Genomic DNA, 26687 nt, shown 5'->3' on the forward strand with positions numbered 1-26687 from the left:
TTTTTTTAATATCTTATTTATTTGACAGAGAGAAATCACAACTAGGCAGAGAGACAGGCAGAGAGAGAGGAGGAAGCAGGCTCCCCACAGAGCAGAGAGCCCGACGTGGGGCTCGATCCCAGGATCCTGGGATCATGACCTGAGCCGAAGGCAGAGGCTTTAACCCACTGAGCCACCCAGGTGCCCCACTTCCGTAGTTTTTAAGGCTCACCAGTACTCAGTTGTTCAGCCACATCAGCAGTGCGTGTGTGACGTCATACCGGGCGCACATGGTCTGCAGTGTGGCAGCCTGATGCGGCCTCCCACTGGCTTGTGTCCAGCTCTGTGAGTGGACGTCGGGCCCCGGCAGCTGTTGGAGCTCTGCAGGTGGATCGCCTCACTTGCTTCCTAAGAAAATCAGAATCCTGGGCACGTGAACCTCTAAGACTAGGCTGGGGTGTTTTGACTTCTCAGAGAGGCTCTGGCTGTTCTTCCTCTAGCTCCATGACGGATTGGAATAACCTATTTTTAGCACCCCAAGTGTACTGGCCCCATACGTTTTTTATAAAGATCCAATATTGAACTCGCTGGATTTTCTGGAAGAAGAGCTTTGGTCTAGTAAAATGAATCTCGGGCATGGTTTTATTTGGGAAATGAAGGGAAAGCTGTTTAAGAGTAGAGAAGAATGTTATCTGATTGTTGAGGTTTTTATGGACTCCTCTCCATTTAGCTTTGATTCAACCTGGAGGAAAAAATGCTCAGCTCCCGTTCCTGTAAACCCTGCGGGGTCCCAGGCGTGTGGGGCCCGTGGGGCCTGCGGCAGGACTCCGCTTGTCTTGTCCTCGTGCCCCAGCGAGACACTAAGCGCCCTGATCTTGGCTTTCAAGGCCCTGACGTTGGATGCTTTCCCCTCTGCTAGCTAGAACACCGTGCTCCGGCCGAGCTAGTGCCCCTGTAGCAGACTTCCTTGTGCCTCTAAAGCAATCCCATTTTTCCTGTTCTTTTTTTCTTTTGATTGTGGGCTTTTCCACAAACAAAACCATGAATGTAAGCATTATAAAACAAATACACATACATGAAAAAAACAAAGTCTGGACCCCTTTGATGTGAGTGTGGGTGGTGGTGGGCGGAGACGTGTGCCGTCTTCCCTACACCCCGGCTGCCGCTCAGCCCAGCGTGGACTAGCTGATGTTTCCCGACTGCGGTCTGAAACCTACAGCTCTGATGTTCCAGGTTTACATTCTTTTTAATCTTCTTTTTCCCAGTTGTAGGATAATTTATGTATGATAGATTCACCCTTTGTAGTATCTGATTCTGTGGCTCTTGTAACTCCTACAATCGTGTGGCTGTCACCATCCTCAAGATGTAGAATGGTTCCATCTCCCCTGTCCCAGATGACATCATGCCCCTTTGTTATCACTTTCTCTCCCCACCCCCAGCCTCTGGCAACCACCTATCTGTCTTCTGTCTGTTTGATTTTGCCTATTCTAGAATGCTGTAGAAATGGAATTCTATAGTACATAGCCTTGTGAGTCAGGCTCTTTCACTTACCCTAAGGCATTTGAATTTTGTCCATGTGGCCGTGTATCAGTAGTTTGTCCCTTTTTGGTGGTGTTCTTTAAGGAGGATGCTTTTTTTTTTTTTTTTTTTAACCGGAGTTACACTGATCTTTAAAATGAACACTTTAAAACTGGAATATTCGGGTTGAGCCTGTTTTGGGATCCAGCTGGATTTCCGTGCTCTTTTTACCTTGAAAGTGATGTTGTCCCGAGTTACCTGTTTGGCATCCTGCAAAAACGCCAGAAAGAGTGAGGTTGACAGGGACGTGCAGAATAGAGAGGCCTCTTGCTCGAGTGTTCAAGGCCAGATGCCAGGTTCAGCGCAGAGCTCACTGTACACCACAGCCCTGAGAAGTAACGCTCGAGAGTGAATGTCTCATGGCCTCTGTGTTTGTGTTCTCCAGGCTCATCAGATTCAAGAAATGTTTCCCCAGGTTCCATACCACCTCGTGCTGCAGGACCTCCAGCTGACCCGCTCAGTGGAAATAACCACAGACAACATTTTAGAAGGACGGATTCAAGTCCCTTTTCCCACACAGGTAAGTGCAAAATAAATTCTGTCTTCACAAAGATTTAATCCCGTAGATTAACTTTTTAGTTCCTTAATTGGATATCAGTCATGATTGATGAATTTCCTAACTTTGCAAATTTTAACTGAGGACAGACCCACCCCAGGGGCTCAGATGAAGACAAAGACAAATGTATTGGGGAAATGTTTTGTACAGACGGACCCCGCAAGTCTGCCGCTTTGCCTGGCCCTGCAGGTAGTCATGGCATCGGTTTCTCTCAGATGGATTGGCAGCCTTTTTCGTAAAGGGCAGTTAGAAATATTGTAGGCTTTATGAGCCGGGGTCCCCGCTCTGCCATGGTAGCAGCCATGGACAGTATGTGAGTGTGTGTGCCTGACTGGGTTCTAGGAAACACTTACAAAAATAGGTGGTGGGGGAATTTGGCCTGCAGGCTGCTATTGGCTCCCCCCGGCTGTAGGAGACAATGCCCTCCGTCCCCAGTTGGCTGTGCACCTTGGTGTGATTTTTCCATCCAGTGTGACGGCTCTGTGATGCTGGGACTCCTGACTGCTTTAACAAGGACAGATTTCCTGGCCCATTATATAACCTCTTTGAGTATGGGTAGTAGCGTTTTACTTATTTATTTACTTAACTTTTATTATTGAAGGGTGGTTGACAATGTTGTATTAGTTTCAGATGTTTGACACAGGGATTTGACCGAAGTATTAGCATTTTGAAGCAAGCTCTCTGGCCCAGGGGATCAGTACATGACCAGGGAGTCATTTAACAAGAAATCATTCAACTTTGTGCATAAGAGTATATGGAAATCTGTTAACAAAATCCTAAAACTTGAGAATCTTTTAAGAGAGAACAAGTCTGGAGTTTGGAGTCAAATGGGCTGACGTTAGACGTGGCTTATCGGTCCTTCCCTGTTTGACCTGGCTGTTGACTTTGGATTATCCAGCAGCAGACGCTGGGACAAGGGTTCTAGTGCCAGTGAGTCATTTGGGAAGGTTCTAGGACACAGGCAGCCGGTGGGGCTGTGAGATGGTGGGGGTGGGGGGAGGCAGCCAGTAAGGGCTTGTTAGAGCAGCTTAGTGTCCTGGATGACTAGAGCTTGATCCCGTGGGAGGCCTCCGGAGGGTGGGGAGCGGGGCCATTTGGATGCCACTTCCCTTCAGCTGCTGGCTGAGGGCCACTTGAGGGGGTGGTGTGCACACGGTGACCTTGTGCAGCCAGAGTGAGTTCTCAGCAGTGACACGGAGCCTGGCCAGCCAGCACTGAGGTGGCAGGACTTTGCAGGGAGATGGGCAGGGCTCCAGTGCATCTGTGGCCTCGGCCAGGATCTCAGACCGGCTGCAGATGAGAAGAACAGTAGCTACTTCCCAGGGTGTTAAGATCAATGAGATGGTCCCATCGGGTTTCCGCAATTGCTCAGCCAGTGTTACCTGCTGTCGGTGCGTTCTCATGTGCGGTCACTGTTCCTGAGGGGAGACGGAATGGAGCCAGCTGAAACTGAAGCTCAGGCCTCGGGCTCCCTGGCCTTATTTTTGCTGTCAGTAGCAGCTTCATTGCTGCCGCAGACTTTGTCAAAGCCCAGACAGTGCTGGGGACCCAGCTCCCTCTGTACCCCAGGTTCTCCCTGGCCCTCTCCTGTAAGTCCCGAGCAGCTCCGGACTGTCTGTGCTGCTATTTGCCTTGCAGCGCTCAGATGGCATCAGGCCGGCATTGAACAGTCCTGTGGATAGGCCCAACGGAGACCAGGAGGAGGGAGAAGCTTCTGTGCAGGTAAGGCCTGGACCCTGGGGAGAGAGTGTGTGCGTTCCTGGGGGCAGTCGTGTGTGCCTGGCGGTGGTCTTCAGTCCTGCCTCTCATGTTCATGAAGCCTCGGGCCCGGGTGGCAGAGAAGGCCCTGTGCCACAGCGTCCCAGGATTTCAGGTTAACAAACCGATTGGTGCCCTCAGCAGGGCCTGCATTTCTACCCAGGGCCTGCAGCCTGCTCCCTGGGCATTATCCTCAGGACCTGGAGGAGAACAGAGTCATGCTGTCCCTGGGCCAGCTCTACCACCTTGAGCTTGAGCACTAGGAGGGGCAGAGGGAAGCTGGGTATAGGCAGGACATAGGGTGATTGGACATCTGAACCCAGACGGAGACTGTTGAGGTCTTCTCCCCCACACCTCACTTGCCCAACTCAGCATTTCCAGGTGCTTCCATGTACTTCAAGCAAACGAGACCCTCTGTGTGGTGCGGAGGTGGGAGGGGCATGGTTGTCCTGGGAGCTAGCTCTGCCTAGATGCGCACTTGGGGGACTCGGGTGGCCGCCCCGTCCGCAGGCAGCCCCTCTGTCTGGATTCCAGGGCAGAGGCGCTCCCCTCTGCACGCTTTCAGCCCCCTGGGCTCTGGCTTACACCCTTCATCTCTACTTCCAATTTGCCTAATCAATGACCACACTTTCCAGAAACTTTAAGAGACTGGAAAAACCCCCAAACCACCCGGTCATTGTGTGTCTGTGACGTGGGGCTTCCCACTCACGGGGCTAGGGTCCGACCCTGCTGTCGCCTTGTCCACCAGTGTGTCTCGGGCTGCTGCTTGAAGCAGCTGTTTTAATGGTTGACTGTTTTCACTTTCTATGCTTTTCCCTGAAAATTGGAAACCATAAGACTAAGACTTTTTCAAAATCCATTGCTGAGTTAAATTTTTCATACCCAAATCCATGTTTGGATTGGGCAGCATTTGTAAAATGGCGCCTGGCTTTTGAAGAAGGGATTCAGGTTTGCATTCATAGGTTTTTAGGCAGCTGGTCCAGCCTAGATCTGAGTGCTGGGCTGGCTGGGGGCCCCTTGGGAGGAGAGCACCTTCATTTTCTGTCCCAGTTCCCCAGTTCTGTTTTTACAGTAATGTGAAGGTTTCTGAATTCTTTCTAGCACAGTGAAGGAAAATGACTTATTTCACAAGGAACATGGTGTGTAGTGGTTTCAGTCATTCTCAAGAAGTAAGAAGTCCTCGGGTAACGGTCTCTTAGCAAAGACCTCGACTTAGCCCAAGCATGGCATGAGCTGTGCCAGTACTGAATGCAGAGGCTCTCCCCTGCCTGAGCTCAGGCTGGCCCGGAAGCCGGCAGGGCTCGGGGTGGGAGTCTGTTTCCTTCCTTCATTTCCTCCTCCACTCACCAGCTGCTCTTTCTGCCTCCTCCAGTCAGGCTCAGGAGAAGGGCGGGTTGGGTCTGGCCACGTGACCCGTGTGTGTGTGTGTCTGTGTATAGAAGGGTGGGTTGGGTCTGGCCACATGACCCCTCTGTGTGTGTGTGTGTGTGTGTGTGTATGTATCTCTCACAGACCCGTGTGTGTGTGTGTCTGTGTATAGAAGGGTGGGTTGGGTCTGGCCACGTGACCCCAGTGTGTGTGTGTGTCTGTCTGTCTGTCTGTCTGTCTATATCTATGTATCTCTCACAGACCCGTGTGTGTGTGTCTGTGTATAGAAGGCAGGTTGGGTCTGGCCACATGACCCCTGTGTGTGTGTGTGTGTGTGTGTGTGTGTGTCTATATCTATGTATCTCTCACAGACCCGTGTGTGTGTGTCTGTGTATAGAAGGGTGGGTTGGGTCTGGCCACGTGACCCCAGTGTGTGTGTCTGTGTGTGTGTGTGTGTGTGTCTATATCTATGTATCTCTCACAGACCCGTGTGTGTGTGTCTGTGTATCGAAGGGTGGGTTGGGTCTGGCCACGTGACCCCTGTGTGTGTGTGTGTGTGTGTGTGTGTGTGTGTGTCTGTCTGTCTGTCTGTCTGTCTGTCTATATCTATGTATCTCTCACAGTTGTTACCTTACAGACTCCCTACCCCATCTAGCACCGGAAACCCAGCCTGGGCCGGTTCTCTGTGATCGCACCCTGACCTCTGTGGAGCCCATACCACCCTCCACGTGATCCTGTGGGCAAAGTCTGTTTCAACAACCTCAGGCTGGTCCCCTCCTGCAGGACCCGCAGCCACCTCCCAGGACACACAACAGGGCCTTCGGGTCGATGCAAGTTGAACTTGCTCCCCTCGGAGACTTTTTTTATCTGCCGTGAGCAGCCTTCTTGGTCTCAAGATTCCTCAAGTGTGTTAGTCACTGCCAGTTCCCAGGGTCCCAAACTGTAGGGAGTATTGGTCTGGACACAAGGCTTTCTTAAAGTCCCCTCACTCACTAGGCTGAAAGCAGGGAAGGGTGACAGTGCGTGACAGATGAATGCCACACAGAGGAAGTCTTACAAATAGGCTAGTCTCAGCCTCTTCCACCTCAACTCTCGTCACCTAGAGCTGGGTGCTGGGCTGACCCTGGGCTGCCTGGGTCCATCCAGTGGCAGGAGCATAGCCCGAGTGTGGGGGGGAGCCTGGGCGTTGTCTTCGTGTTCAAGAACTTGAGCCCAAACTGAGAGAGTCCCAATTTAATATCCTGTTACACAAGGAATCATGTGATTTATAGCTGTTTAAAAAAGATCCTTAGAGTTTATCCCTTTTAATCTGCTTGCCTCTGTTTTCAGAGTCCAGTGAAGGTATAAAATTTGTCCAGTAAATGCAATAATACTTGTGTAAGTGTGAGAGTGACTTGTAGAGCTGAACAAAACCTTCCCAGAATGCAAACTGAGAGTTAACTTTATTACTTTCTGACAGTACAATTTCGAGGTGCCTCTGTTTTCCCATACTGATAATCCTGTACGACAAATTTCACTAATACCGAACATCTGGCTTGAGTCAGGTGCTGTTTGTAGTGGTGCCCAAGCCTGATGCAGCAGCTGGGCCTTCAGGAGCCCCCGCCGGCCATTCCGCATACGCTGCTGGTCCCCCAGCTGGCAGCATGCCTCCCCGTGGGGCCAGAAGAACACTGGGGCCCTTGGGTTAGGTGGGGAGTCTGCTCTTAGAAGGGCGGCCTGTGGTCACAGTGGTCCCTCGCTTCCTCTGTGCCCAGACTGAGCGTGTGCCACTAGACCTCGGTCCTCGGCTGGAGGAGGCCTTGGATTTCAGCGAGTTGGAGGTGGAGCCCAGCGAAGGGGAAGACTTTGAGGCCCGGGGGAGCCGCTTCTCCAAGTCTGCGGATGAGAGGCAGCGCATGCTGGTCCAGAGGAAGGATGACCTCCTGCAGCAGGCTCGCAAGTGAGTTGATCTCTGGGTCTCGCTCATCTACATCTCTGGTCACGACCTGGTGGCCCAAAGGCCCTTGTCGTATCAGGCCCACACTGTGCCTTTTTAAACAGAGGGCCAACATTGAAAAACCATTAGAAACATTCTGATTCCAGACATCTTGGAAAACCAAAGGGTCTGGGCCTAACTGGTAACCTCCAGCGGCTGGTCGTCTCCCGTGGACGGCTTCGGCCACTCTTTTTCGGGGCACCTGTGTGCTAGTGCGACCTAAGCCCTTTGTGCAGACGAGTCAGATTCTCTGCCCTCTCAGAGGGAGCACTGTCATTGCGCTTACGGGCCAGACGTAGAGCTGAAAAACGGGCCCAGAGAGGCTCCCCCCGGGCTGGTGTCCACTCCCAGGCCCGCCCTCCTGGCTGCTCTGGTGGCCCTGCGGGTGTCCCGTGCAGCAGGAGGGGCTGAAGAGCCCTCGGCAGGCCTCGTCCCTGTGGCACAGAGCTTGTCCCGTCCAGGGACAGGTGTCTTCTTCACGGGCTGCTGCCGAGTGACTGCCTCACGGAGCTGTTTGGGAAATGGGGGAATTAAAGACGAAGACATGGCCCAGGTGTTTCACAAGTCCATGTTCCAGAGCTTCCATCCCTCATGCAAGTCCTTTGGCTGTTGTAGGCGTTTCCTGAACAGAAGTTCTGAAGTCGACTCAGCCTCCGAGAGCTGCCTATCATCAGAAGGCACGACCTCCGACCCTGTGACCCTGCGTCGGAGGATGCTGGCCGCAGCTGCCGAACGGAGGCTCCAGAAGCAGCAGATCTCCTAGCGCTCGGCCGCCCCCCCGACCCCCGTCGTCTCCAGCAGAGCCGCCGCCCAGGCCCGGCCCCGGCCCCGCTCGGCCGCGCTGCCGCTGTATAAAGCATGTGGTCTTAATAGTGTTTGGACAGCTGACAAACTTAATCCTTTTTTGTAATACTTTCTATGTGACATTTCTCTTCCCTTTAGAAACACTGCGCATTTTAATTCGAGGCTTGATCTCTTCTGGCGTTGACTGGGCTTCTTAGGGGGATGGGTGGGGTGACCGAGAGGAAGAGGGTGGCCAGGCACCCTGCAGCCAGCAGCTCCGATTCCTGGATCGCGCCCGCTGGTGTCCTTAGCTCCAGCTCTGGCAGGCGGTGGGGGGGGGCTCTGGAAGAGACATGGGTAGCGGGCGGCCCAGGCTGACTCCACCGCTGGGTACTTTCTTGGTCGGGAGGCAACCCCGAGGCCACAGCCCCAGGCTCCCGGAGCCCCAGGGCAGCAGGGCATCTTGGAGAAGTGACTCTTGGTTTGCTGGGTGGAGCAGAGGAGGGGAAAAGCCAGGGTGCTAGAGTGGGAGGTGGCGGCCTGCTGTGTCCCAGTCCATCTGGGACAGCCTGCCGAGCCCTGACCCAAAGGTGGCTTTCTTACTGGTAATGCTGGGGCTCCAGCAGCTCATGAGCACCCCTGCGTGTCTGTCCCCGGCTCTGGAGTTCACGGTCCCCCACCCCAGACACGGGGGCTGAGCAGCAGGCTTTGGGTTAGGGTTTGAATTCCTTGGGCAAGTGAATGAGGCGATGCCGAAGCCTGTGGATCTGGTCCTTGGAGAAGAGGAGGACCTTACACACTGGCCAGCCACTGTCAGAGGCCTTCCTTGGAGAAAGACAGATCTCCCTTGTGTCTCTCCCGGAGCGCTTCCTGTTCGCCACTTTGCTCCTGGCGGTTTCATTGAACATAGGTGAGACGTTGAAGCCACCTGCCTCGGAGCAGATCTGGGTCCTGAACCTGGTCTTCAAATTCTTCACACGTTTAACTTACAGGATTTGAAACACGCAATCACAGGCTACATAGTTCAGTTTTATGTCCTCTTGGATTAAGTTTTTTTTTAATGTTTTAAAGCATAGTTTTATGATAGTCTTTTGGGGAAGAATCCAGTATTATCTAAAATTATTGGCAAAGTTAAATGTATTTTACATAACTGAAGGTTTTTGGAATGTTGACAAGTAATTGAAAAGAGTGATGAGTAAATGTTTAGGCCAGGATAATTTATTTGAAGAAATCTTTCAAAAGCCTTACCTTGAAATGCTGTTAGTAGATTTCTGTGATTTTTTAAAAAAAATTGGTTTTGCTTTGCTGAGAGCATAGCTATTTGTTTTTACTGTAAAACAATAATAATAAAACGCAAACTCTTCTAGTGTGTTGTGTGTGGCTGGAGGCTAAGAAGGCAGTTGCTTTCTGAGGGGCCAGAGTTGAGCCCCACTTTGATGGAGGGTGTTTCCCCATCCTGACATCCTGGGTATTGCACACATTAGAGATGACCCTCATTCCGCGTGTTCTTGGGTTTCAAATGTGTGAAAGAGGGAATGGCTTGGAGACCATTTCAGAGGGTCTTGAGACATTGGAATAAAGCAGTCCGCCCGAGATCGAAGCTGAAACCTGCCTTCTGTAACAGCTTAAAGTGACCCAGGAAGAGAAGCCCTCAGTGCGCCCTTAGATTTTGTACCTGGACAGTAGAGGAGCCTGGGCACTGTACAGTCGCTTGGCTTTTGTCATTTCTTGGGGGCATCTGGGACAGAGGCTCAGGGCGGTGGCTGGAGGCCAGGCCAGGGTCTTGCCACACTGGGGCAGGGAGGGCGCATCCCGTGCTGTCTCCCGCGCGCTGGCAGTCTCTGGGGCTCCAGCTCAGGTTCGTCAGCTGCGAACAGGTGCTGTGGGGAGTGACGATGGACTTGCCCTTGCCCTCTTCACGCTTCTTTGGAAGTGGTCCGTGTTACCCCTCCATTTTCTTATGGGTCCTGTTTTGTTGACATCTTAGGTTCTCCTCAGTCTCTCACCCCCAGCCCCCGCCCCAAATTTTGAGGCTTTTATGAACCCCAGAACGGTGGTGCTTGTGGATGTCTTCCTTGTGCTGGTAGAGATCCTAGGTGTCCAGGTGGCCACACCGACCTGATTTCTTACCGGAGCTGTGTAGACCATGTGTCCTCATCCTCAGCCAGTGGAAGGCAGGCCGAGGGCTTCGCTGAGTGGGGCACAGCACGTGCAGGGAGCCATGGCCTCGTGACCAGCAGTGACATCGAGCAGTGACCTCCGCCCCCCTGCCCTGCCACCCTTCCTCGCCTGGAAGCCTCTGTCTCGTCTCATCGCCCCTACTCGTGTTCGGTGAGAAGTGGTTCCAACCCGACTGCGCACTGGAGTCACTCGTGTTGCTTCTAGAAACCATGAGGCAGAGGTTGCCGCCCCCTAGCTCCTTGTCCTAGTTGACTCGTCTTTCCCTGCACTCTTTCCCCCAAAATGCTTCCTGACTTCCTTTTTAATGGGGATAGGGCAGAGACCTGTTTGTTTTACCTTCAAAACTCATTTGAAAGGTAGGAAAGAACACCACTGGAGTATGGCTCATTTGGGGGGAACTTCAGGTAGACAAAGGCACGGCACCTTCGACCTTCTGTCTTCATCCTGGTTTGCCCCCAGACCGACATCATGTCCAGTTGCAGGCCATGCGGGCGACCTTGCTGTCACCAGAGATGGCGGGGAGCCTCCCCCTGCATGCTGGTCAGGGGCTGCTGGTGGGAAAAGTACAGGAAGGGGAGGAAGGCAAAGGGTGCCGGATCGGCTCTTTCAAATAGGGAGGCCTCGGGGTCGGCTTTAGCTCAAGCGGTTACTTCGCGAAGTCTTCAAATAGGAGGCCTCTCGTTACTCCTAGCTCTGTGCCAGAGTATAGATAGACCTCTACCGCAACCCCCCAAAACTCAGAAGTCCCTTGGGATTGCATCTGTTGGTGTGTGGAGGGAATCCAGCCAACGGATCTGTCTATGGCCCTCCCGTCCCCCTAGATGGCTGTCGCACTGACTGCGTGGCTAAGAAGTGATCCGTGGACATGATACAAGGACTTGGCTGGGCTGGGTCCCCTCCAGGTCCCAGTCTCAAGCGGTTTGCTGGTTATTAGAGCACAAACCCGGCGAGCTAGGGGAGGGGGTAAGGCCTGCAGCCTGGAGGAGCGGAGAGTCCGATTTCCTGTGCCAGGCTGAGCTGATCTGTTATCCTATGTGTTCTGCCTGCGATGGGCTTCCTGGCAGCCAGGTGCAGTAGGGGAGGCTTTTAAAGGTGTCCAGGTGAATGGATGTGACCCCTGTAGGTACAGGAGGCCCAGGCAACTTGGCCTTGTTCGCTAGGACCAACCACCCACCTTCTCACTTCAGTGGGAAGAAACAGGATGGTACCTTAACAGAAAGTTCGGAATAACCTGCTTTGCCTACCCCCCCACCCCCCCCCCCCCATTCCAGTCCTCAATTCTACCCTCCCCTCAAACCAGCTGAGTGAGGGCAGGCAGGGGACCGGGCCCACAGGCGGGGAACGGCCAGCCCATTCCTAGGCCCTCCTCGCTCCCAGGTGGCTGAGCTCGGTGGGCTCCCTTTGGTGGCAGCACTGGTGGGGGGACAGGGGAATGTGGAGAAGGTCTGGCGTGTTGGTGGGGGCGCGGGGAGAAGATCCTTGTCTGGCAGCCAGCCTCCCAGTGTCTGGCCCAGTCAAATCCCTCCTTCCCTCCCGTCAGAATGAAGCCCGAGGGTGAGAGACTCAGGAATACAGACAAACATTCTCTTTATTGAGCTACACATGAATTTTCCATTAGTCAGAGAAGTAGACTGGCAGTGTGTAAGATATCACAGAAACCTCACCGATTGGGAATAGAAAGGCTTAGAAAGACCCGTGGGCTGTATTTTTTTTTTTCTTTTTTCCTTTTTTTCAAGTTTTTTTTTCTGTATTTTTAATTTTTTTGTGTGTTTTGTCTTTTTGCCTCCTCTTTATCTGAAATGGCCGTGACTGGTCTTCTTCAGCCAATAGTAAGTCTTAAAAGTGACACTGTGAAGAGGTTGGGGGTTTGGATACTAGTCAAAGTAGAAATGACATAGGACTGATCATGGAAACTGGCTTTCGTGTAAACACTACATTCCATCTGTTTTTAAAATTTTTTTTTGCTTTTTTTCCATCGTGTGGTATTTAAAAATTTTTTTTGTTGTTTTTTTATCTGCAGCACAAACATCCCCACATGAGAAGGAGCGAACACAGGTCACTGAAACCAAGGAGAAGGGGGAGAGGGGCGCACACACACAAAGGGAACATCCATCTGAGAGACCGAGAAGCAAAAATGTTAAAGGAAAAAAAATCCACAACCCCGTTTCCCAAAGAGTATGAAAGCTGATATGTGATACGGAGTGCTCACTGGGACAAAAACAAAAGCAAAAACGAAAACAAAAACAAAAATCATAAAGGGAATCTGTAGAAAGGAGGTTGGTGGGAAAATGGTTTTCTGTAGGGCTCTATCTATATGTTCGGTCGGTATTCTTTTAGGCAGCTACTGGCCAGTGAGAGCTGTGCTTTTCTAGGTGAACCTGGAATGAGCCTGGGGCGCGCTGGCACAGGGCAGGTGGGGCACTCTGGGAAGCTCAGCCGGACCGCGCTCCCCCGGACCCACGTCCCCAGGAGGGGCAGGCAGATAGGTGGTACTTCTGCAGGTGTGGGAAGGTGGCGGGGGTGGGGGGTGCGGGTGAGGCTCTACACTGGGGTTGGATGGGGGCACAGGTGCGGATGTGTATGCTGCTTTATTTCCAAAAAAGAAAAAAAAAGAAAAAAAATGGATGAAATGATTTTTCTTTTTCCTCTTTTTTTTTAAGCTACAAAGCACATGAGAAATGTTCTTTTTTTTTTTCCTTTCAAATTCTAAATGTAAAGACTCAACTAAAACCAGATTCTACAGCATTCTACAGAAATACACAGCCGTCAGTCACTCTGGGGTCGTAGGTTGGACAGGGGCTTGATACAGAAAGGCTGTGTGTCTTACAAAGGCCAAAAGGTCATGCTACCAGGAGATCAACGTCAACAGCAAAGAGTCCATGAAGCAGTCTGTAGAGAGAGAGATAAGGGGGTCCAGTCTGACCATTTTCTTTGATTTTAAAAACCAACCAACCAACCAAAAAAAAAAAAAAAACAAAAAAACCACAAAACCCTAGAAAGTTTTTAATAATGTGGGGGTAGGACAAGATAGGGCAGCATCACAGGAGGGATCAAGAACTCCAGGGAAGCCCAGCCCAGACCCCCTGGGAGGCTTCACCCCACGGGACCCTGACTATGGTCAGGCCTACATGAATCTGGCCCTCCCCAGGCCTCTGCTGTCCTCCTCACCTCCCCCCTGCTCACTCTGGGCCCTTCTCTTCTCCAGGGGGCTGGCTTCAACTCTGCAGGTGAATTGCAGCCATTGTTCCAATGTCCCCTCCCCTCAGCTGCTTCTAGAAAGCAGGCCAAGTCTCCAGTTCCTCCAAATCTCGCCTTTGAATAAAGAAAACTCAAGAGACAGTGGATTGGTCGGAGCAATGATTCTTCTAAATCCTTGAAATTAACAACCACCGCCACCCAAGAGAGAAGCATCCTTAGTTTTCCTGTTGTTGGGAGTAGAGGGCAGGGAGAGGTTTAGGGTGTTGGCCGGTTTTTGAACGGCTTTGGAATTTGCTCAAGAGCAGGACAGAACTGAGACCGCACAGCCTCGGGGGAGAGCAGCAGAGAGGCTGGACTCCTGCCAGGCCTCTCTTTGCCCTCCCTCTGCTCACAGATAACGGGTCTCAGAGTAGAATCACGTGGCTGTTCTTAAAAGGATGGACTCCCAAACCAGGACCCCCACCACGACGTGTGTGTGTGTGTGCGTGCGTGTGCCCGCGTACAAACGCACGCTCATGTGCTGTCCCGGGAAAACTCTGATCATCTATGGGATGGTGGTCAGTTCTGTCCGAAGCTCTTTCTAATACAAACTAAAATGAATTTTTTTAATATATATTTGTATATATATAAGGTCTTGTTATACCTTTTTAAAGTTTATTTACCAACTTGCATTTGTCAGTGGTGTGTGTGTGTGTGTGTGTGTGTGTGCACGCGCAAGCTTTTCTGTGAGTGCTGGAGTCATTACCAAATAGGGTGCTATACAGGACAAGAGGTCAGTACAAGCCGCAGCCCCGCAGGTTGTTGGCAATGATTATGTCGGTGACGGCGTCGAATACCACCTGGATATTATTCGTGTCTGTGGCACAAGTCATGTGACAGTAAATTTCTTTGTTGGGTGAGCGGTTTTTGCTTTCAAATTGTGCTTGGATGTAGGCGGCCGCGTCCTCGTACGTATTGGGGCCTGCAACAAGACAGAATAGGGGAGAGGCCCCCGGTGAGAAGCGCAGTGGCGGGGGGTGGGGAGGCTGGGAACCCCCTCCCGGCAGAGACGTGGGCTGTGCGGTTCAGGGCATGGTCGCATCTTTCAGGAAAGACCCCATCAGCTTAGCATTCGTCTGGCTCTGGCCTTTGTAAGGCTTTTGACTCTGTTTCCACACTGGATCTGCCCAGGAGCCCTGGGAGGGCAAGGGCCATAGTCACCCCTTTTGCTTTCTAGGGGAGCACACCGAGGCTGCGGCCCAGGCTGCGCATCCCCAGACTCACCGGTGATCTAAACCAGGACAGGGATTCTGGTGGAAGAGATCCTGGGAAGGGGCTGCCCCAGAACTCGTGGTGTTCCAGGCTGTGGTGGGTGACGAGCTGTGGCTGCGCTCCTTTCTCTAAGGCTTCCTCTCCCGAGAAGCCCCTTGGCAGGGCTGGGGTCTGGGAGCAGTGGTCTCCCCGAGTGGGAAGTTCGAGGGGCTTGCCGTGTGTAACTGGCCTGGCTGCCCTCCACAAGCCCTTGGCTGTCCCCTAGGATCCTGGCCGGAGCCTGGTAAGGGCAGTGTTCCAGCCAGCTACAACCCAAACGTTTGCAGTTCTGCCCTGCAGACCTCTGTCAGTGACCATGGAAGGTGGACCAACAGAGAATTGCCTGAAAGTTCCGTGGAAGGAAGATGCCCCATTTTCACAAGCGCAGCCGGGATCTGGCCAGCACGGAAGCGATCGGATCTTTCTCCCCCTGCTCTAGTCCGCCCTGGCCCACTCTCCAGTGGTAAGGTGTGAGCCACGGGGGGGCGGACTGGGGCTCGGGCGTCTGTGGCCAGAGTCTCGAAGAGGAGACGTCAAAGTTAAGGGGGTGGGGAGGTCTCTGAGGCGGGGGGCAGGGCAGAGGCCTCAACCCCACGCTCAGCCGGGACCAAAAGCAGAAGTGCCCGGAGTGGCAAGTGTGGCGAAGACATCAAGTCAGCGGCAGCTCAAAGATTAGACTCGGCCCTGGGGGAACCCGTCAAGGAGCTTCCTGCCCAGAGAGCGCCAAGACGGGGTGCTGATGGAGGGGAGAAGCCCGACGGGGCGCCCCAGCCAGGTGGCAGGGTGCCCAGCTGTGGCTTCTTAGCATCTGCGAGGTCCGTCCATCCCTTCGAGTTCACCTCGCACCTCCAGCCGCCCCTGCCCCTTGCCCCGTGGCCTGTTTTGTGTCCCACGGGCCTTGGCGCCCAAGTCAGGGACTGTTTGTTGCCCAGTGGGACTGTTTGAACTCAAGCTTGATTCCTCTGGAGGCGCTGGAAAACCCCCCATGTTTTCTCACATTTAGGCTGACTTTCTCTGGGGGCGTCCAGAGCCCTATAAGCCCCCAGCACCAAGACTGACCAGTGCTCGGACCATGTCCCAAACTGGGCTCCCGTGGGGCCGGACCCTGGGGACAAGGAAGAGCGTTAGGGTCTAGCCTGCCCTGCAAGAGTAGCGCTGGCCTCAGGAGGCCTGCTGGGGCCCATGGCTTCCAAGTCCCTCTCTGGTCGCCACCACTTTCTAAGGACCTGAATTGGTCCTAAAGGGCCTCGGCTGAGGCTGTGGGAGGGCAGGAGTGTCTGGTGAGAGCAGGCTGCAGCCAGGCCGCCCACAGGCTGAGCCCCCCTCAGTTCCAGGGCAGCTCGGGGCCAGGCCTTTCCGGCTCGCCCCATGCCCTCCCGGACTCTCTCTAGCTCCAGGGCCAGTTCCCCTTTCTTGGTTTTCACCCTTTGAGTAACACCAGGAGGGTGGCAGCCAGTGGGAAGTAGGCTTGGCGCCTGGCTCTGTTCCTTCCATTGACCCAGACGGCCACCCCGAGCAGTGGGCATTATTGTTAGGTACTGCGGTGCCCGGATGGAAGGCGAGGCACAGGTGACTGGTTTGCCGCAGGGGCAGGCTGCCTGGCTCCAGGAGCCTGTGCCCGGGATGGGGGGCGCCCTGCGGATTTGCAAGCACTGTGGTGCCTTGATGAGGGGACAGGAGGATGGGTCCTCTTCCCCGCCAAGGATGAGAGGGCTGACTCTCTTCCTCACAGTAGAGGGGGTGGAGGGGGCGGCCCCTATTTCTTCTGGAATCTGGTGGGGTTCAGGGACCTGTGTAGCCCTGGGAGCCGAGTCCAGGCCCTTCTCCCTGTCTGGGGTTGTCAGTGTGTGGGTTCCTGGCGGAGCCAGCTTGTGACGCATCCTCTTCTACCACCGCCCTAAGGGCCACTAGAAGCTTCTCAGTCCCCAGAAGAATGAAGACTGGGCTCTGGCCTCCCATCAGCACTGCTCCAGCCTTTGGCAGCAGCCCAGAGATGCGACATCCTACAGCAGCTGCCCTCTGCCCACTGAAGGAGGCGGTCTGACCCCTCACCCGCCCCCTCAGAGAGAGCTTCTTCATGGGGGTGATGGGGGGTCTGTGACGCATCCTCCTGGAGCCTGATGACAGAGAAGGTGCCCCCCATCCCAAGAAGATGGGAGAGAGGCAGGCAGGGAGGGAGGAGGAGTGCAGAGAGATAGAGTGGTTTGGCTTGAGGAAAAGGCCAGGGGCACAGGAAGAGGGGGACAGCAGGGATGTGGGGGCAGGGGGGCAGAGGTGGTGGGGGAAGGGTAGAAGGGCCTGGCCCGGCACAGGCAGGCGCGCTGCACACCATGCCCCCAAGCCGGTAGGGGCTGAAATGCAGCCCAGATTGCCGCCCAGGCCACGCGTCCGTGCTTGCGAATTCATGCCAAGGTGCTGTGTGGCCCAGCAGCCTGCTAGCGCAGGGGTCAGGGGACGCCGCTGGCGGGCGAGCCTGGGGAAGGCAGGAGAGTTTTTCTAGAGGGTGAGCAAGATGAAAGGGGAAGCCTGTGGTCCTGTCCTTCCTCCTGAGTCCTGCCAAGGTGCTCTCAAGTCACGGCATGGCAAAGCCAATGGATCGGGAGGGTCCACTTCCCACCCCATGCAGGGCTGTGTCCTGGGAAGGGCCAAACTGGGTCACGCCCGACTGTGCGTCTCTGCATCCCTGCCGTACTGGGGCAGAGCCCACGGGCAGCCGGGCTCTGCTTTGGGGCTCTGGAAGAGACCAGGTCCCGGGCAGAAGCGAGGGCCTCCCCGACACCCACCTGTGTATTCAGGAAAGCAGATGGTCAAAGGTGACTTCTTGATCTTCTCACCAAAGAGATCTTTCTTGTTGAGGAAGAGAATGATGGAGGTATCGATGAAGAACTTGTTGTTACAGATGGAGTCGAAGAGCATGAGAGACTCGTGCATGCGGTTCTGTAGCCCCAGGTGGGGGAAAGACAGCCAGACAGACAGCGGGACGGACAGACACGGAGACAGGGAAAGAGAAGAGGAGAATTAGGTTTGAGAGGGAGGAACGGGGCTGCTTAGCAACTCAGGCGGGGGCTCCTGGGCCCCCGGGGCCCCCCCAAAGACGACAGTTGAGCTGCGACCCGTCACAGCACAGAGCCACTCAGTCCAGCGTTCGGGGCCGTCTATACCGTTGTCCCAGGACTAATGGCAGAGACTGGACTGGGACATGGTTATGGCTCCCTGGGTGAGGCTGGGACCAGGGCGATGCGGGCCCTCCCTGGGACAGAGTCCCCAGCCACGGGAGGGGGTCCCTGCACGGGCGCGTGTGTGGGGTTAGGGGACGCTGGGCTGGATGGAACCCGGGAGCTGGGCTGTGGCAGTCCCGGCTCAGGTCTTTCCTCTGGGGCCCGGTCTGTGGGTGATGTCCTCTGGGAGTGGTGAAGGATGGAGGGAAGTCAGGCCAGGCTCCTGCCAGCATCCTTGGGGGCCACCACTGTGGAGAAATGGTCCTGCACAGGCTGCCTCCAGGGAAAGGTTCTGGGGGGCTGGCCAGACCTCCTCCGGCTGCATCCGACTCAGCCATGTTGGAAGCTGCAAGGGGTCTGCAGCAAGGCACACATGAAGAACTGTCTGGCACGCTGAAGGCTAGCAAACGACTGCGGTGGGCACTCCCAGTGGAGCAGAGCTGGGGGCGGGGGAGCCCTTGGCCTGGGCAAGGACTGGCTCATTCTATGGTGGGGTGCCATGCTCATCAACTTGGGTCGTGTTTCTTGGCAAAGCAGGGGAGCACATCTCTCCACGAGTGAAGCCATTTCTGCTGGGAAGGTGGTTCCTTCACGAAATGTGCCTTCCTGGGGGAAGGGACAGCCACTCGTTTTCCCCCAAGGACCCTGTCCTTGCCTGGGGAACTTATCCATTCCAAACCCAGCTCCGTGGGTAACTCCAGGCCATGCTGTCCCTCTTTAGTAAGAAGATGGAGACAAATCATCGCCGAGAGCAGGCGTGGGCACCATGGGGCATTATTGCGTGGGGATCAGCTCCTTCCCCGGGGCCCGGCAGGCAGTGGGAGCTGAGTGCATTGCTGGGGGAATCGCTGTGGCCACCTTCCTCTAGCTGAGTGGAGGGCGGGTGGCCACCACCGGTCACCCGGCACCAGTTGCCAGGCCCCGCTCTGCCGAGCACCCAGCTCAGCACCTCCCCTGCCTCACGACCCTTAGGGAATAGGGAGAGCTGGCAGGGCCGAGACCCAGAAGAGCAGAGACGTGGCCCCAGCTCTGGATCTGAGCCAGAGCTTATGACCCCAAACGGGTTTGTCTCACCAAGGTGAGCCGTCTGCGGCCTTTAGAGGAATAAGTCAGAAGAGGGTCACGACCAGGTCTGCGCATCTTCAGCCCCTCTCCGGTGACTGCATGAGTATCCCAATGACCTGGAAGGGTCTCCCAGCCCCAAACCCTGTTCTTATGGCTCCAGCGAGTTGCCAGGACAAGGGCTTAGCTGCCCCTTGGGGGCCTGCACACAACTGGCGTTCTTAGCTCCTCTGCAAGCTGTGGGACGCAGCCTTGTCCTCCTGCTCAGTAAACCAGTTCAGTAAACACCTATGATCTTGTTCCCACCCGGCCTCCACCAGCACGTTCTGTTCTCAGCCCCCCAGCATCAGCTCACCGTCTGCACAGTTGCACTGGGGGCAAGGGTGGCTCCTGGGCCCTGGCTGGCTCCCAGGGCCTGTTCAGATGAGGACGGACAGAGGCCAAGTGAACAGAAGCCCGAGACCAGGGGCTGGGAACACTCAGGCTCATGGCGCCACCTCTGAGGGCAGAGGACGGATACTCGGGCGCCCAAGGATCCACTAGGAAAGAGCCTCCCACGCACAGAGCCGCCTGGTCCTGTAGCTGGTCAACCAGGAGCAGAAGCCCACAGCCAGAGGCCCAAGCCCACTCCACAACTGTCCCAAATATCATTTTGGTCTTTGGACACCACGGGATACGGCGGGGACATATGCTGGAGCGCTCCCAGGACCAGAAGGGATCACCAGGGTGACCTGAGCCGAGGGGGGACTGCGGCCCTTTGGCACACGGGCCGGCCTAAAGGGCTTGCAGGAGAAGTGAGGGCCGGCCGCTGGGGCCCCACATGTCCACTCTGCTAAGGTTCGGCCCCTCCACGGCCTCTCTGCCCGGCAGCGCTGACTGGATTTGCATGCAGGGCTCTGCCGGGCTGCGGGGGTGTTGGAGGACAAACAGCTCAAGTCCTGCTCTTGAGAGCTTACAGTCTAGCTGCAGGGACGGTGCCCACACTGGGAAGGTCTTTGGTCTGCAGAGGCGCTCTGCATAGCTGGGCCTGGTTTTGTGGGGAGGTCTTGGAGGAGAGCGGATCCTGGCGGCCGGGGAGAACATGGGGGAGGGGAGGCGCCGGCACTGAGCCCCCTCCACACCCGCAGGCCTGACTGCCCTCCCTCCGCATACAGACTGGAATCCACCACCCGGTCCAGAGCTTCCCCGGAGAAAACAGATGCAGGAGGACATGCCAAATGGAAACAGCAGCACTTGGGGAAAGAGAAAGAAGCCAGAGATCACAACCAGGTGACAACCACCCCTCCCGCCACAGTCGCTTTCCTGCCCACCCGCCCCCAGGCCAGCAGCCGCAGGAAAGCTCCATGGGCCTGGCCGTTGTGTCCCACAGGGCAGGGGTGAGGCTGCACCAAGCACTCAAGGACAGGAAGGTGGGCTCGTGACTGTCCCAAGGGGTCAGCAAGGTCAGGCCAGTCACCCCCAGAAGCCCGTGCCTGTCTGCCAGGCGGCCCGCAGTCCTGGCCCAGGGACCAGCCCAGGAACAAGCACGGGGACCTGTCATGTAGGTGCTGACGCAATGCATCACGCTGGCCCTGGAGAAAGCTAGCACTCTTTATTAACGGCAGGTCACTAATAAATACATTATGGCAGCCAATAAATTATTACAATAACTAGAGATTTATTAAACCAACAAGTCACTCTTCTTACAAAATTACAGTTAATGTGGGGTGGACGGCAGTGGCAGGGCTGGGAGGTGGGGCTTGCTAAGGAGGGAGAGCAGCGCCAGGGCTCCCATCTGCCTGGGACAGGGGTGAGAGTGTGGGGAGGAGGAGGGAGGGGTGGGGATGAGCCAGGAGAAGAGCGGGAGGCAGGAGGATGGGGATGAGGACGGGTCACAGCAGTGCTGTGAGAAAGGGGTGTGGGCTCCTGCCCGTGGAACTGAAGCGCTGGGCCAGGGGCTGAGCGCTTCCCCTCCAGAGGGGACCCCCCCCCAACCCGACAAGAGGGCCCAGGACTTAGGACTCAAAGGCTCTTTCTGCTTCTGTTCCAGCCTGCCCCTCCCTTGACCGGGTGTTTGTCTGGCTGGGGCGGGGTCTGTCTGGAGCCCCGGAGCCCCCAGAGGGAAGGCCACTCAGGGCAGGGTGGCTCAGGACTTGCCTCACTGTGGGGTGGGGGGTGGGGAGCGGTAGCTCCCTCCTCGGCCCTGGTCCCTGGTCTGTGTGTTGTGCCCCATGCCGCCACCCTGGGCTGTTGTAGGCTTGGGCGCTGACCCAGGGGAGCCTGTCTGTGGGCGCTCACCACTCGTGTCCCAGACTGAGTCCAGGTGGCCACCGACCAGAATCGCGGGCCTCCATGCCTGAGAGCTGCCGGCTACCCCTAATAACTTCCAGAAGCTTGGAGAAGAACAGTGCAGCCTGACTTCTCAAAGGGGGCTGCACAGAACCCCCACCTGGTTGGGAGCAGGGCCTGAACCGGGACTGGGGCGGGTTTACTTACCAAGAGGGTTGAGGAGCCCTCTGAGCAAGGCCAGGTGGAAAGAGGGAGGGACAAGGAGGGAGGTTGGAGGCCTGCTGGAAAACTTGCAGAATTCGCCACTGGGGAACAAGTGTAAACACTCCTGGGGGCAGCCCCTCCCCGCAGGGCTGCAGAGGGGAAGGGCCTGAGTGACAGGACTCCCGGGCCTTCCCTGTTGGGGTGTACAGCCAGCCTGCTTACGAGGGGTCCCGTGGCAGGGAGTGCTTGCTGTCGCTGCCTACCGTGTGGGAGAACCAACTGTTTCCCAGCATGGTTGTGGAGGTCTGGGTGTCTCCAGTTCCCGCAGCGGGGTGTGGAGCTGGGCTGGGGGGAGAGGCAGGGGTGGCCTTCTGCCAGGGCACTGTCCCCACTTGTGGGTCGGTGCACACGGCTATAGGCCCTAAGGCTCCACTGGGGCCAGAGAGGGCACAGAGGAAGGGGCGTGTAAGGCCTCCATGAAAGATGGCCAGGGAACCCAAAATGTCACAGCTGTTAGCGAGGGACCGGAGCTCTGCTTTCTGCTCAGGCTGGGGCAGGGCCACGCCCTCCGCAGATAGGTTCAACCGAGCCCCTACTTGGGCGTCAGGCCCCGCTCCCTCCAGCCAGGCCGGAGAGCCCTGGGGACCTCTTGGTTTTCAGTAGGAAGGCCAAGACCGGGCTTTTGCGAGGGCAGTGGGTGCAAAGCACAGAACCGGCCCACAGGCATCTGGACGGCAGGCACAATGGTCACGGGTTTGACAAAGGCGCTCCTCCTAGAAATCCAGTTTCTCCTCAGCCCACTGAATTAGAGCCATTCACAGACTTGCCGCATGGTCCTTTCGGGGACGCGCACGGGGCCACTGCGGACAAGAGACCCACCCATGACTGTTCTCTCACACTCTCACCCTCCTCCCCTCACACCCACACCCGCGGCGGAGCCAAGACTTATCACTCTCTGTCATCCCTCCCCACGCTGGCGCCACTGGGAACAACATGGATGGGAGATGCAGTAGACAGGGAGGGACCTTCGTCCCGGGTATCCTCTCCTTGTGCGCTCCCACTAGACAGCAGGGACCCCTGCTGTAGGCGGGGCGGGAGAGAGGGAGCACGGCAAGCAGCAGCAGGGCGTCCCGGGGCACAGAAGGGCGGGAAGGCCCCGAGTGACCAGCCCTCACTCCTCCTCGTGCTGCAGACGGGACGGCCCTGGGCCCAGGCGGCTGGGGTCTCCCACCTCCAGGGCAATGGCTTCAGAGGTGGGACTGGACAAGCAGCCCTCCTCTGGGCCGCTGCTTTTGAGTCTGGGCTCAGGGGGCGAGTTAGGGGTGTGGCCGGTCCCCCCCAGGGTGGTAACACTGGGAGAGAACTGCTTTGACTTCACTGCTGGGCAGAACAGCGTCACAGGCGCTGGCCGCTTGTGACGGGACAGGGACCGCTGGCTCTCGGGGCCTGTCCTCTGGCGCTCCAACAGCTGGTATGAGGTGATTCACACACAAGGCAAGTGACATTGAAATGCCCTCAGGCTCGCGGGGTGGTTCCTGCAGCCTGGCTGCCCTGTGTTTCCCACGAGGCTGGGGGCAGCAGTCAGAGCCCGATGAGGGAGGGGCCTTACCAGGGGCGCCCCTCCCTGTAGGCATCTGGCACTGGGGGGGACGCCCTGGGCCTCCCGTGCAGCAGCCAGAGCTCCGTGCCTACTGGAGCTGAGAAGCCTGGAGCTGTCGGCACGGGGCTCTTCCCGGCTCCGGGACAGTCCAGGGGGGTGCACTGGGAGCCCAGGACTGGAGCCTGGAGTGCAGGCTGGGAGAGCAGAGGGCTGGAGGAAGGAGCCAGAAGCCTCTCCAGGGGCAAGTCTGGTTCCTGAGGCAGAGCCTGCCATACAAGCACACAGGGCTTGCGTGGGGCGCTGGCTGGTAGCTCCGGCCCACGGAAGCTCCTGGGTGAGAGAGGGAGGCCGACTGATGGCCCGAGGCGAGCTGGGGCCTGGCTTATCAGAGTCACCCCACCCCTTTCTGCTCAGGAACCTCTACAGCAACCCCCTCCAAGGCATCCTAGGACTCTCTCTCCAGAGAAGGGGGCGCTGGCTATGCGTCCGAGCCAGTCTGGGCCCCCCTCCCGGTGTACGTTCCAGCCTGAGTCCCACACGTCTGTGCTCTGCCCTGAGGGACACCACAGGCTTCGGACAAACTCTGGTTTCCTCACCAAGACAGAAGGAAGCTGGGGCCTTGGCTCCAGGGGCCACATCAACACCAGCCCTGGGTCTCCCCAGCCTCAGAACACGGTGCCTGAAGGGCCGCGCCTGTCCCTGCCAAGCCAGATTCACTGGGAACTTGAGAAGGAAAAGCCTGTCTACCCACTTTCCGCAGCAGCTGCCTGGAGACCCAGGCGATGGGAGAAAGTGAATGGGCCCCCTTGAGCCTGCAAGCACGGGGTGGGGCGTGAGGCCCCCAACCCAGACAACACCAGAGCTCCTTGTGCTCAGCCTCCCCTCCCCCGCCGCCTCCCACCTCTTCCTTGACCTCGGTCTAGGCGCGGGACTCGACCCCTCCCACCATCAACCACATACATGCCTTGGCAATACCAGTCTCAGAAGCATCTCCACACCTATGAGGAGTCAGGGATGAGGTTCCCCAGGAAGGCCACGGGACCCTCCGAGGGTGTGCAAGGAAGGATGGCCCGGATTAGAAAGGGCTTGTGCCTGGGGCTGAGATCCAGGCGGAAGCAGCGGGGAGGCACTCGCCAAGGTCGAGCCCTGGGACCTGCACACACTTACGCTGGTCCCACCCTGGCTTTTGGTGACGGAGCTGCCCCGAGCAGACACATCCCAGAAGAAGCTGAGCAGCGGCTCCCACTGGCCAACACAGTGCCCTCTAGAGACACCCCCACACAGGAGCGTGCCCGTTCTGGACCACTCGGCGGCCAACCCACCCCCTCGCCAGGACAAAACACTCAGAGATGAAGCGGAGGCCCAGGGGCACTCAGCTCCCCTGCCAGGCCCCCGGGTTACGCGCTCCCATGTCTGGGGAAGGGGCGCCCCGTGGAGGCTGTGCTCTCCTCCCTCCTGGGCACCAGCCGGGAGCTGCTGTGTCAAGTGCGGAGAGCGGCTGTGCGGCGGCAGGGCTCTGGTTCCGGGGCAGGGGTGGGGCAGCAGGCCAGGTGGGGAGGCAGGCAGCTGGGGGGTGAGGCAGGGGCTCAGTAGAGGCCGCAGCCTCGCAGGTTTTTGGCGATGATGACGTCCGTCACGGCGTCAAAGACAAACTGGATGTTGTTGGTGTCGGTGGCGCAGGTGACGTGGGTATAGATCTCCTTGTGAGCCGACTTGTTCTTGCTCTCGTACTGGGCCTGGATATAAGCCACGGCTTCCGTGAAGGCACTGGGGCCTGTAGGAGAGACCAGGTGCGGGGCCGTGAGGCGAGGCCACCCTGGGGCTGGGACCTCCCTGCGACAACCCCGAGGGCACAGCCTGATTGGGGAGGGGGCGTGATGGCCCCTGCTGAGCCCACGGGGGGGGGGGGGGGGCTATGAAATCAAGTCTGTGGTCCACGTCCAGTTTGAAAACAACGAAGCAAAATAACAGAGCTCCCGGTGGCTCCTCTGGATCAAGGGTGAGTCCCGTTTCAAGGAACTGCTGTTTTCCTTTTGAATCTGCACCCACTGACTCCCACTGCCAGTGTGTGTGTGCAAGAGGGAGGTCCCGGGCTGACACAGCCCACAGGCCTGTCCTCCCCATGTCACCTCCTTTGGCCACTGCTGGGCGCCTGTGAGCCGCCTTGGCCTCCCTGCTCGGCCTCCTCACCCCTCGCTTTGTCCAGTCGCTACCAGGGATTAAGAGCCGCCTGGGGGAGCCACGCTGCCAGGTTCCAGGTGAGCCCAGGGACAGGTGTTTCCGGAGAGCAGCCGCTGTCCGGGGAGAAACAGAACTGGACTCCCGACTTTGCACTGAAGCTCCCAAGGGCTCTGGCAGCCTGGCTCGAGGCCTGGTAGGGCTGCCACCAGCCGCTGAGGGCAGGCAGGGAGTGGGGCTGGATCTTAGAGCCCCAGTGCGGGGCTGGGCGGGAAGCCTCGGGGGGGGGGGCATATGTGGAAAGGGGTCCCGACCCCTCAGGCACAAGGCACATGGCCTTGAAGTTCTGCCAGACCACAGCTCCTTCTGAAATCAGGGCTGGAAGTGAGGGGAAGTGTCCCTGGGACCTACAGGTCATCACTCAGACCTCCAGAGCCCCAAACCAGCCGTGGTGACCAACTCATCTTGCCTGCTTCCACTGTGCCACAGGCCACAGCCCAGGTCACCGAGGACAGGATCCACAACCCCATAGCTGGTAGCTAAGAGGAGACTGACTGGTGGTCATGAGGGCCTTGTCTGTCTCTGGTCACACGCTAAGTAGGGGCCTGGCCTTGAGTAGGGGGGCCCATACTGCTTGCCTGGCCCCAAGCCATGACCCCCACATCTCCTCTCAAGGAAGTGGGGTTCAGCCTGGAGGCTCCCCTGAGAGGCCTGCCTTATTGGGACTCTGCCCCTGCCCCGTGCTTTCCAGGCTGGGGGCTGATCGGGCTGGGAAGGCCCATTTCTCCTCCCACTCACCCCTCTGGCCAGGCTCTGACCATCTGGAAAAGCTGGTGGGCCACGCTTGCTGGTGCATGGGGCCCTGGTCAGGCTGTCCTCCCCAGTTGCCCGTATATCCCGCAGCTGGGTCAACCATGGCAATGGTATCAGCGGTGGCTCTGACCTCCTCAGCCCCTCTGCACAGAGCTCAGGGTCTCTGCTGCTCGAGAAGCCCTGTCATCGCCCATGGTCACTCGCCGCGTGTAGGAGCCCATACGGGAGGGGCTGCTACAGGGCTTGTTAGTTACAGGCACCGCGACAACAGGCCCAGCATGTGTTTGTGAGTTCCTACTATGTGCCAGCTGCACGCTAAGTTCTCCCTGCTCACTGGCTCACTCTGAGTCCTGAGGGAGGGCGGCAGAATCCCAGGGATTACGTGACCTGCTCTGAGCGGCAGAGCTGGGCAGGACCCTCAGGCTGCCTGACTTGAAGCCCCTGCTTCTAAGCCCTTTATCATCCTGGCGCGGTCACCTCCCCGATAATCTGTGTTTCCAGATGGCCAAGCCAAGGCTCCCAGAGGGAACCGGGGCTCCAGCCGGCCTTCCCTGACCGCTTGGCCTGCCTCCTGACAGCACATTCACAGGGACGGCAGGGGGCTGGGGAAGCGTCTTTGTTCTCTTCTGGAGCCTTCCTCGAAGAGCCCAGTGCCTCCGGGAGCACGGTGAAGGCCCA

General features: G+C 56.9%; 2 protein-coding genes across 4 annotated transcripts in view; one reads left to right on the plus strand and one right to left on the minus strand.

The window, feature by feature from the left end:
- AMFR (autocrine motility factor receptor) overlaps window positions 1-9363 on the plus strand; it is a 41273-nt gene extending 31910 nt beyond the window's left edge. The window contains exons 11-14 of the mRNA XM_045987989.1: window positions 1943-2077; window positions 3752-3835; window positions 6994-7178; window positions 7830-9363. Coding sequence (XP_045843945.1) covers window positions 1943-2077; window positions 3752-3835; window positions 6994-7178; window positions 7830-7977 — 552 coding nt within the window. The 3' untranslated portion in view covers window positions 7978-9363. The remainder of the gene's footprint in view (window positions 1-1942; window positions 2078-3751; window positions 3836-6993; window positions 7179-7829) is intronic.
- A 2385-nt stretch (window positions 9364-11748) lies between these two features.
- Window positions 11749-26687, minus strand: part of GNAO1 (G protein subunit alpha o1) — a 165664-nt gene continuing 150725 nt past the window's right edge. The window contains exons 7-9 of one of the 3 annotated variants that reach the window (XM_045987872.1): window positions 17450-17603; window positions 14122-14337; window positions 11749-13067 (exon numbers count right to left, since the gene is read on the minus strand). In XM_045987872.1, coding sequence (XP_045843828.1) covers window positions 14150-14337; window positions 17450-17603 — 342 coding nt within the window. In that variant the 3' untranslated portion in view covers window positions 11749-13067; window positions 14122-14149. Of the gene's footprint in view, window positions 14338-17449; window positions 17604-20579; window positions 24793-26687 lie in introns of those variants that run through there. The other 2 variants (XM_045987871.1, XM_045987870.1) reach the window with 2 other exon arrangements.

Source organism: Meles meles, chromosome 19 (assembly GCF_922984935.1).
Source record: "Meles meles chromosome 19, mMelMel3.1 paternal haplotype, whole genome shotgun sequence".
NCBI classification, from domain to species: Eukaryota; Metazoa; Chordata; class Mammalia; order Carnivora; family Mustelidae; genus Meles; species Meles meles.